This window comes from Adiantum capillus-veneris, chromosome 23 (assembly GCF_014529385.1).
Source record: "Adiantum capillus-veneris isolate H3 chromosome 23, ASM1452938v2, whole genome shotgun sequence".
Taxonomy (NCBI): Eukaryota; Viridiplantae; Streptophyta; class Polypodiopsida; order Polypodiales; family Pteridaceae; genus Adiantum; species Adiantum capillus-veneris.
The window spans coordinates 61984062-61995882 of record NC_140953.1 but is presented as its reverse complement, the minus strand read 5'-3'; the positions used below and the strand labels follow the sequence as shown (position 1 = coordinate 61995882).

The 11821-nt window shown below is 43.8% G+C and overlaps 1 protein-coding gene across 1 annotated transcript; it reads left to right on the top strand.

The window, feature by feature from the left end:
* The first annotated feature begins 6648 nt into the window (after window positions 1-6648).
* Window positions 6649-10261, top strand: LOC147427866 (pentatricopeptide repeat-containing protein At4g13650-like). The gene has a single exon (XM_086497087.1). It carries the CDS (start codon window positions 6910-6912, stop codon window positions 8716-8718), a length of 1809 nt encoding a protein of 602 aa, XP_086353213.1. The 5' UTR covers window positions 6649-6909; the 3' UTR covers window positions 8719-10261.
* Window positions 10262-11821: the final 1560 nt, after the last annotated feature.

Here is an 11821-nt window from a genome sequence, read left to right as displayed (position 1 = left end):
CCAGTATAAGTAATGCCGAAACTTGGTGGCACTAAAAATCATACCCAATGCTTCTCTCTCTGTGGTTGTATATCCTTGTTCAGCTAAACTGAATCTTCGATTGGAAAAATAAAATGGATAATTCATCCTTCCATCTAGTTGAGCTAGTATTGCCCCCATTGCCAACCCCGAAGCATCGACATGCACATGGAATATAACATTCCAGTCTGGCTGTCAGAGTACTTGCTTACTGATAATGGCATTTTTAAGACATTGAAAGCTTTCATTCACATTCAGAAGTCCATATGAACTTAGTGGTTTTCTTGGTAAGTTCATATAGAGGTAATGCCTTTGTAGCAAACATGTGAACAAATCTTCTGTAAAATTGACATACCCCAAGAATGAACTCAATTCAGACATTGTGCGAGGTGCCTTGGCCTGCTGGACACACTGGACTTTATCATTGGCCATCTCTATGCCATTTTTGGCACTATGTGCCCCAGTAATTGTCCCTTCCAGACCAGAAAAATAGACTTGAATGGATTCAAGCAGATCCTCTTCTCCTAACATCGCTGAAAAACCATTTCCAAAAATAGTAGATGCTTCTCCTCGGTTGAGTATACAATGAAGTTATCCATGAATATAGCTAGAAATCTGTGCAAGAATTCACCGAATATCTCCACAATAGACGCTGAAATGTTGCTAGAGCATTGCAAAGAACAAATGTCATGACTAAATACATGAATGCACCCCATTACAATAATAAAAATGGTTTTTCTCCTATCTTCGGAGCAATCTTTAACTGGTTGTAACCATTGTAGCCATCCATAAAATTATACATATCATGGCGTGCAATCTCATCAAAAAGCATATTCGTAAAGGGTAATGGAAAGGGATCTTTGATAGTTTGAACATTCAAGTTTTGGCAGTCCACACAGAGAGTTTCCCATTCTTCTTCGGTATGACCATTATAGGGAATAGCCAATCACTGCTGGCGACTTCTGTGATGAATCCGGCTTTCAGAAGGTTGTCAATTTCCTCTTTGACCTTCTTACCATAGTTTAGATTCATTCTGTACCTTTGTAGATGTACTGGTCTGGCATCTGGCTTTAGAGGTATTCTGCGTTGGCAAACCTCTGGATCCACACCTTTCAAATCAGTATGTTCCCATGCAAAGACATCTTTGTATTTCTAGAACATAAGTGTGGCTTTTTCCTTCATTTCTGGGTTCAGATGCTTATTCACCTTGATTAATCGAGGACTTTCGTCAGAACCCAAATTCCACTCTTCAATCTCTTGATCATCTAGAAGCAGCCAATTCGGGCCACCTCCCTTCCTTTTGGTTGACTCTGCAACATAATCCCATGAAAGTTCTGTTAGTTCTAAATTCTCATTCTGAACTCCACTAACCTTTTCAGTGTGCACTGGTGTACTGGAATCTGAATATCCCTTTTTGGACTCAGATGGTTCCTCTGGCCGTCTAATCAACTGAACTGGCCTCTCTCCAAGATTTAGTTTAGTGAACTGACCTGGAAACTGCTTTCTCTGTTTCTTAGCTTGAGCCTTGTCGAATAATACTGCATTCAAATCGATTTCAGCTAACAAAAAAATGTTCATGGCTACAAGCACTTCTTAACCCCATATTTTTTGCAAAGTTCCTCAGTTCAAAGTGCTTTCTTCCAGCTTCTGGTGCTATTTGTCTGGAGCTGGATTCTCCTACTGGTTCGCTGAATAGTTAAGGTATGATTTGCATAATCATGAACAGCCTGTGCCATCCGAATCCATGGACGTCCCAATAGCATACCATATGCTCCTTGAACATCCAGTACCAGAAAGCTGGTTTTGAATTTCTCTTTTACCCTTCTAATCTGCATATTCTCGATTATACCAGTTGCCTGAACAACCCTATGATCAACCATTCTAACCTTAAAGGGTGCTGGCTTTAAATCAATGATACCAAGCCGTTGCTGAAGATGTGCCCCCAGAATATTCACACCGGCCCCTCCATCCAGTATAACACCGGATAGCGGCTCCCATTGTTTCTTGACCTTGTAATCCACCTGGATTAGTGGCACCTCATCATCTCTGACAGTCGACAAATCAACTGCTCTGGCATCCACTTCAGATTTTCTCCGCTGTTTGATAAACTTTACTACTTCAGGTAAAGTCTTTTTGATATCCTCTAATTCGATCGTTAATTTTTGGATTCGTTCACAAATTTTGACATGGATCTCTTCTCTCTCCTGGTTAGAATTTGTCAAAACTCAAGGAATCAGGACTATCTTCACATTGCCAATTCTCTATTCTGGTGTCTGTGCTGAGTCTTGATTGACACTGAGAAAGACACTGTGCTTTCCTCAATTTTTGTGTTTTCTATTGCAGTCAAATCTGATTTGACCTGCCCTAGATCATCCATCGGTCCTTGCACTGCAACAAGCATGGTCTCAGAGATTCCAGATCAGTCAAGATCTGGCTGACTTTTCTCAGAAGACTGGGCTGGTATCTTTTGAATAACATGAGCATCAGAACTCTCCGACTGTTCTGGCAGCTTCTTAGCTAGATCCTCTGTGATCCTAGCTGCCAACTCTCGCTGCTCTTGCCATTCATTGACTACCTTCTCCTTGCCCTTAGCCTTCCAGATTTCTCTCTGCTAAGTCCATTTCCTGGTTTCAACATTGACTGGTTTCATAGGCTCATATGGAAGTTCTTCAATAATCACCCCTTTACTGCGAGTGATTGCCCGAACTGGAACTGGTTTCGACGCTTTTGACGCAGTAGCCTCAGTACTGGGTGCCTTTGGACATTGAGCTGTAAAGTGCCCATATTTCCCACAATTATAACAATTAAGACTGCGATTTTGGAAATTTCCGCGACCTCGGCCTCGGCCAGTACCCCCTGGTATCTACCGCGCCCAGTACTGGTCGTCCCACTGGTACCTGAATTTTCTTCTTTGGGTCCACTGGTCGTCTCTACCTTAGTTGATTCGGCATTTGTACATGCAATTAGAGACAGATCCTTACCTTTCTTGAAATGATGCCACAATTATTCCACAAATGGACATATGCTTTGCAACACGTGCACTGTGGGAATTCATTGGAAACATGATCTCTGGGTTTGCATTTGGAGCACCAAGTTTCCATCTTCTTGACTGGTTGTTTGGTCTGACTAATTTTAGCAATCTGCCTGGCCATTTCGACGATTTTTCGGGACCAAGACCCTTTCTTAGCCTTGTCCTTGCTCTTTTCGTTTGAACTACTATCAGAGCTGTTGGAAGTCTTACTGGAGTTAGAATTCTCCGTAGAAGATCTACTATTGCTAGACCTCCACTTTTTATGGCTTCGCTCCTTCTTGGCTTGCTGGTCAAGCTTCAGAGCTCTCTACACCAAGTCATTAAACTTCTTCGTAGGTGCAGGTACCTCTTGCTCTCTCAGCTTCTTGCTGTGAAACCAATTCAGAGACCATGCACGCAGTATTTTTTTTGAAGGTGGTTCTTGCAGTTGCCTTGTCAACTCTTTGATCTTTTCCACATAGCTTCTTATAGACAATTCTCCTTGCCTGATCTTGTCCAACTCACAGAGAATGTCTTCATCGCCTCTGTTGTCTGAGTACTCAAGTCCGAAAGCCTTGATCAGTTCATAATAAGACCTGAGAGGACAAGCTAGATAGTGGTAATACCATTTCCTTGCCGCATCCTTCAGTGTTTGAGGAAAATATTCTCCCCTGTCATCTTCATCAATATGCTTTAATTCAACATATTGCTCAAAGGCTTGAATGTGGACATCAAGATCATCGTTTTCCCCACCTTTGAACATTGGAAAGGAGATCTTTAACGAAGCAATGTACTCATGCCTGTCTGTATCATCTCTGGTTCCTCTATTCTTGGTAGCCTGCTGACTGCATCTGGATGAAATTCTGTAATGATCATTGTCGGCATCCAGTGACCTTCCGTTTCAGTTTCAGTCTCAGTCTCTTCCTTGGCCTTCCTGCTTGTACTATGACGACTGCCTTTGCTACCCTTGGTCTCAGCCGTCTTGTGTGTGGGCCGAGAACTTTTAGTCCTGGTTTTGCGTTCCTCACGCTCAGCCCTTCTCCTCGTTGAGTGACTGGAATGTTGAGAGTCTCTGGCCTCTTCAACATTACTTTGCTCCTTCTGAGCCTCAGTCTCACTCTTGGGGACCCTCTTAGTATCAGACTCTCTTTCTGACACTTATGGAATAGGGTCGACTCATGTGCGCAACCGAGTTGACGATTTTCGACCATGACTGACTCTGGGTGGCATGTTTATAGCTGAGAATGCTAACTGGGAGATAGAGCTTGCTGGTCTAAGAGCAATCAGCTCTAACCACCGTGATCGCCAAAATGGAATGGGAGCTGGTCTCTTCAGACAGCTATTCCAATGTCAGAGTTCAGAGCTACTGATTATCTAGGCGGTTTAGTTAGCCAAGACTGGAATTAAGTACTGGACTGAAATAGAGAACTGAATGGAACAATGTACTGAAATGGAAGACATAGACTAGAAGACAGGGAATGGTATTATGGATTCAGATTAGTAGTACAAAGATAATCATTACACTGTACAACAGGCTTAAGCTCAGATGAAGTCTGAGGATTGATTACAGGAGTGAGTGATTACAGAGTTGAAAGCCAAAAGATTATGAAGCTAAGAGTCTAGAAGCAAGAGCCGTAAGCCAAAAGTCTAAAAAGCCCAAAAACAAGCCGAAAAGAACCCCGACTACAGTGTAGTGGCTCCTATTTATAGGCTTACAGAGTTACTACAATAACTGCTGTAATTACTGCTGGTGTAGCAATTCCCACTGGTCAACCTTCTAAGGAGCAGTTCCCGCCTATCTGGGACTGTCCTCGCCTTCTACACTCCTTCTTTATCTCTTAATAGAATACCGTGTTCCAAAGACATGATGAAAAGGTCGTATGAAATTATGCTTTTGGAGAAAATTAGTGAAGTGTAGCTTCATAAGAGGATATCGAAACGAGTCTTACTTGTAAATTTGTGCGCCAAAAAGGCCCTGGACTTGGGAGAGAAGTATCATATAAGCCGAGACTGTCAATGTGTGCTTTAGAAAGAGCTTAGGAAAATTCTTGCTTGCCATGCCTTTCCAAACTTGTGGCCTTTGTGTTCCACAAAACAACTTCAGAAATAGTATGTAAAAGAAATCCAAGAAATCAATAGGGTGCAGTCCTTGGTCAACCTTCCTCTATCGATGTGGGCATATTCAAAGATTTGAAAAGCCTCCCAAGTATTTAATCCCAGTGAGACACCCCGTTGGTTGGCACTTCCTGCATGTTTTTGACAAAATCAACAATTTTTTTTTGAAATTATGCTTACCACGCTTCGAAAGTTGTTTGAGGTTAATTCTGCGCTTTGTCGATAGAGCTTGCATGCAAAACTTGAGTCTTGAGGGGTGTTGAAGCTTTGTTGTCTGTGGGAGTAGACCCTTGGAGGGGGTGGCTAGAAAAGGCCACTTAAACGATCCCAAATGGAAGTCCCAATGAAAAAAGAGCTTCCAAGCTATGGCATGAAGGGCGGTGGCAACACAAAGAGACGAGGATGGGCTCCTATTGTGCTTTGTGTTGCCTGGTTGAGCTCATCCAAACAACAAAAAAGAATTAGTACTAGGGCGATCCTATTCAGATCCATTGGTGCATGTTTTCATGCACCCCATCTCCCTCCTTCCCCCATGCAAGCCCCCTTTCCCGCGTGGCTCACAACCCACTCAAGCATGCCATGAAAGCTTTGGAACACACACACACGCGCGCGCACACACGCACACGCACACGCACACGCACGCGCGCACGCACGCACACACACACACACACACACACACACACACACACACACACACACACACACACACACACACACACACACAGAGAGAGAGAGAGAGAGAGAGAGAGAGAGAGAGAGAGAGAGAGAGAGAGAGAGAGAGAGAGAGAGAGAGAGAGAGAGAGAGAGAGAGAGAGTCTATGCACATGCAAAAAGTGTGCTCCACGGAGTCTCCACGATCCTCCTCCTGAGGACTTGTAATTGCTCGGATACCACTAAAAGGGCAAGGGACTCATGCATGCTCTTCTCCACCCAAGCACGTCCTCTTACATGCCATCTAGCTCATCTTTAGGAGCCCTTTAACCACATGCCTAGCTGGCCTTGCCTCCTTGGTCCTACCCTTGTCTTGACATGTCTTGATGCATACTGTTGCACAGGATGCATAAGTCTAGTGAATGAGGGCTACATGTATTTTGGTAACGTGATGAACATGCACAAAGACTGCTTTACTTGTATTGTTGATCTGTCTTGACGTGCAAGCCTTTTTGACATAACTGTGAGAGTGATGATGATGTTCCACCATTTGGTCATCTTCCTATTTGGTTTGCTATTCATTGATGCTTGTCACATAAATGGAAAAAAGGTTTGCCTTTGATAGTCGAGTATACCTAGACCTATTTTTAGTGAATGCATAGGGAGGGAATGGCTTCTCTTCAATTGGGATATGCTCGCATGCTAAGTAAATCAAATGAATAACACAATGATTCTTTTGTGATCTTTACTACAAATATGAAGCTAGTCAATTTTAACCCTTCCATTGTTACATGTTATTATAATCATGAACCTTGCCAACACTCTCCACTATGAATGCAGCTAACGAAGAAATATAGTTCTCATTTGTATGGGAGCCGGAAACAAGGGTCGATCGCTAATGTATTTATCTTCTCTGCTACAGGCATCTTTCAACGAAGCCCTTCGAGTTCAATTGCTTCGGGAGCAGAGACTGGTGGCAATGGATTCTCATCTTCAAGCCTGCTGTGAAGACAACGAACTCATCTTGACTTACCTTCTCTGCTTCCATCAGTTTGCAAGGGTTATCCATGGTTTTTGGCTTTGGTTCACGAGAAACGGGGCTTTGAAGGCCCAACATGAGTGCATTGAGGGAGACTATCTACTCCCTTGTACAGACTTGCGCTACCAAGAAAGATCTCCTTTCTGGCAGGAATCTTCTCACCCAGATGCTTTGCAATGGACTCGACACGGTGTCGGCATTAGCTGATCAAATCATCCGCCTGTTTGCTACGTGTGGTACCTTGTTTGAAGCAGATTTACTCTTTTGCAGAGCTGAAAACCCCTCTGTATTTACCTGGCATGCCATCATTACAGCACATGTTTTTCATGGAGAGCATGCCATGGCTGTTGCTTTGTTTCAACACATGCAGTTGGATGATATTGATCCTGACAAGTATGTGTACACGTGTGTTTTGAGAGCATGTGCAAATCTCGGGGCTTTGAAACAGGGTATGCTTCTGCATGATATGTTGGTTCGCCAGTCTTTTGATGAGGAGTTAGTTGTTCTCAATTCACTAGTGGATCTGTATGCTAAATGCAAGAGCTTAGATGAGGCATATAAGGTGTTCTGTATATCGCCAGATCCTGATGTGGTTTCATGGAGCACTATGATCGCAGGGTATGCCCAAGTTGGGCATGCTTCTTATGCTCTTGAACTCTTTGAGACTATGCGAGGAAATGGGATTCTCCCAGACCGAGTGTCATATCTATCCATTTTAAAAGCATGCTGTGGTGTTGGTACCGTCGGCGTTGGAAAAGCATTCCATAGCCAAGTCATCAGGGATGGGCTTCAGTCCGATATAACTATTGGAAACACGTTAATTGACATGTATGTGAAGTGTGGAAGTTTAGAGGAAGCTCAGAAAGTTTTTGAGCATTTACCTCGCCGGGATGTGGTTTCGTGGGCTTCTATGATTGCTGCTTTTTCAGAGCATGGTCGGGGGTTCTCTGCTGTGGACTGTTTTGATAAAATGCGGGAAGAAGGTGTTGAATTGGATAGAGTTAGCTTCTTGTTCCTTTTGAAAGCTTGTGGCAGCATTGGAGCCTTGCGCAAGGGCAGAGTGGTGCATGAGCACATCATCAGAGGTGGGCTTGATTCAAATGTGGTTGTAGGAAGCACAGTGGTTGACATGTATGCAAAGTGTGGGAGTTTTAATGAAGCGCGCGTTGCCCTAAACAGATTACGAGGTCGAAACACGGTATCATGGAATGCGCTGATTGGCGGCTATGCAGATCGTGGTAATTATGAAATGGCCGTGCAATGTTTGAAAAGTATGCTATCAGAGGGTTTGCATCCGATAGCATCTACTTTCACTTCCATTCTCACAGCATGCAGTCATGGTGGCTTTGTGAAAGATGGCTACCAGCACTTTGAATCGATGAAGAATGTGTATGGGATCACACCCATTACTGATCATCTCTTCTGCTTGGTTGATCTTCTCAGTCGATCTGGAAGGTTGTATGATGCTGTCGAGGTACTCAATTCCATACCTGCAGCCAGGAAGGATGTTTCTGGATGGATGTCTTTGCTGACTGCTTGCAAGAAATATAATAATGCGGTTGTCGGGCGTGAGTGCTTTAATCAGATCAAAGAGCTGGACCCAAGTGATGGCGCTTGTTACATGCTCATGTCCAACATATATTCCAACTTACAAATGTGGGATCAGTTTGCAGAGATTCAAGAAATGAGAAAGCATGAATGTGCTTGGAAGAAGCCGGCAACAGCGTGGATCGAAGTTGAAGACAAGGTGCATGAATTCTTTGTTAGCGAAACAGCCCATCTAGTGGTAGATGGCACAGGTTTCAAGCAAGAAAGGTTGAGAAAACTCTTAAAGCGAGAAGGGTATGTAGCAAACTTGGATGACATGGTCGCATTGTTACAATGATGTTATGGTGTGGAATTGCTGCACAACCACAATCTAGAAAGAGAAGATTCCTGCACAAGACTAAACTGAACTAGCAATGCCTTGGACAAAAAGCACCTGGAGCAAAGAAAACTGAAAATGCAGATAACAAGAAATGGCGGGGAGGAGATCAGAGCAGATTAGGAATGTATATATGGCACAAAAGTATAAAGAGAGCTCAAAAGTACTCTTTGGCTACAGGAGATGTCTTATTTGAACTGTTAGACTTGCATGTTCACATGTCAATATGATTGGGTCTTTTTCTCTACACAGGATTGATTCTACTTAATGACACCCTGTTGCATGCTTGGACTCGTGGCAGAAGAAGGCTCTTTACCAAATATGTTCGCACTAGTGTGAAAGAGCTCTTTTTCTTACAGCATGTGAGAAGAAGGGACAAATCACAGGCTTATACTTCGTGGAGAGCATCAGGAGCAAATCTGTAACCTAAGGGAGGTCTCCCCCCTCTTCCCCTCCCCCTTTTTCGGCGGGAAAGTTAACAAGAAAACGTGCCCCCTGTGGGTAAACGACTGACATACCTGTACAGGTCAACCTCACATAAGAAATCTCAGCAGTAGACATGGAAACCCTGTCTCAGTGGGTGCATTACTCATCATTCTACTAAAAGTGCCTTCATTAATGTGGTAGTGTTGGGCTCTTATACTGACCTATTTTACAACACTGCCACCTTCATGTTGGTTTTCGTTTTGGTGTGGTCATGTCACCAGCTCATCAGGTGTGTTGGTAATTTGTAACACTATGTCTTTACCCATGTCTAACACCACTGATAGATGGAGTGGCATTACAAGAATGAGATTGTATGTGTGAGGGACAGATGTGACAAATCTGTTTGGTATGCTCATCTTCGGTGCGCCCTTTCTTGCGTGTGCTCCTCTTGCTTATGCCTGTGGCTGCCATGTTACTGCAGTTGGGGTCTGCTGCTCTCCTTTCCCCTCTCTTCTATTGCCGGTGGCCCATCACCCTGCGATGTTTTCTTTGCTTGGCTTTGCTTTCATGCGAGCCTCACCTCCTTGTACATACGATTTCACTATGATCGTTGGATGTGCAAGCTTGGAGTGTGGACTCCCTTACAGAGTGTAAACGACGCTATTGCAAGTTTTGACATTGCAGTGAAGATGCCCAACGATGCTTTGGAGGCAGTCCAAGTGAACAAGCATTGGACTTGCAATAATGTTCGAGAACATTTGGTTATTATGGATTTTGAAGCCCTTCAACAAGCACAATTTCGTTTACAAGGTCACAAGGTGAGAATCCTTCCAGCACATTTTCAATACATCATGGTTTGTTGATCATTGGATGCTTATTGTAATGAATGTCCACAAATTGGGAAGAGAATGGAAGACAAATTTAAGGTCGAGGAGGACTGGGGGATGGATGGAACTATGCTATCGATCTTATAACTTTGTAACTTTTGCAATTTTCAAACTGATCCTTGCTGTAATCAACATGATTTGCTTTGGAAAATCATGCTTTTGAATATAATTTTTTGCATTGGGATGAGAAATCATTTTTTGATGAAAGTGTCTTTTTTAAATGTCTTTAAAAAAAGGTCCATTATAAAAGGGGGGCCACCTAACTCATTCACTATTTTCACTTTTGCAACTCTTGAACTCCTCCACTCTCTATCTACACCTCAGGCTAGACATGGATGCTTCCACAGCCTTTGCATTTGCAGTCACATCCACCCCTTTGTCACGCTTTATCCTCTTCCTCGAGGACACCAAATACAAAGGGAAGTTGGACCTCCATACCTTTTTTACTCGTCTCCCTGACCTTGATGCCACAGTTGCCTTTCACATGGATAAATTTGCCGAGATTTTTGCGTTCATGGAGGAGCACATCATAAAATATTCTGTATCTATCCTCCCACATGTAGGGATCTGGGTGCCTTGCGATCTTTTGTGTTATATACACAAAGGTGATCGCCCATTCTCCAAGCGGTTGCAACGATTCCAAGAAATTGCAACCGATGCATGCCATTACTTGGACGAGTAAGCCTTAGGGGTGTCAGCGCTCAAGAAGCGCAAGTTGGGGGTGGAGTACCTTTCTCGGCTCACAACATTTATCTTCTTGGTGAGCGAGGAACTTGATTTGGAGGAGCTTCGCTTACCACATCTTCAGGTTGGGTCCTTTATCAAGGACACCAAGGAGCAGCAGGTTATCCCTATGAACCCTGCAGCAGAAGGAAAGGCATACCGGCTCGAGTACCCTAAGGGTCTTGAGGAAGTGGTTGAGAAATCCATAGTAGCGGCTGGCCCTAGTGACACTACCATTGACGGATGTGGCTATCCCAAAGGTAGAAATCAGTCGCTTCTCCTCAGTGTTAGTGGATGGGGAGAAGTATGTGTTCCTGCATGATTTGGAGAAATCATTTGGCCTGTGCATGGATGAATGCTTGAGCATGCTATGCAACAGCACCAAATGTCTCTTAGACAATACGCCAGATGCCCTAGAAAGTAAGCTCTTGCCAGATGGGGACTCTGTTGCTGATACTATTGCAGTTGTATGTGCGGAGGTCATGGCAGCAGAGCAGTTGCACGTGGCTGATGAAGAATTCCAAGCCACGCAAGCCAAGGTTGAGGCTGCTAGGATGCCTATGCCATTATGCAACCTCCCATCTGATGATCCAAAGGTCGTATCTGTGGTGCATGGGAGCATTGACTTGGATGCAAAGGGAAACAGGGAGGAGGACGACAAGGAGCAGGAGGTAAAGTGTATCCTAAATTTTATGTTACCATTTTATCCTTCATTGTCTTTTTTCTCAACCTTCATCGGTTTATGACAGGATGTCGTGGAGGTTGATGATTTTGCTGCAAGGACGGATGGCAAGCGGACGGGCTTTGGACCTCAAGCTTCCCTTGCGCATTACCTAGGACAACTCCCCCCTGGCGATGTGGCCATTATCCATAATGAATTTACTCCCCAATCCCATTTTATGACTTGGTCGTTAAAAGCTTTGAGCAAGTTTTTGTGTTTGAGCACCATTGCTCAAACTGTGCATCAAGTGTTCCTAGTGCGTAGATCCCTTGTATGCACAACGTTTGGTACTGGCTTTCGTGGTAAA

What these genes read in the sequence shown, in the direction of transcription:
- LOC147427866 (XM_086497087.1), top strand. Translation starts at nt 6,910, where the DNA reads ATGAGTGCATTGAGGGAGACTATCTACTCCCTTGTACAGACTTGCGCT.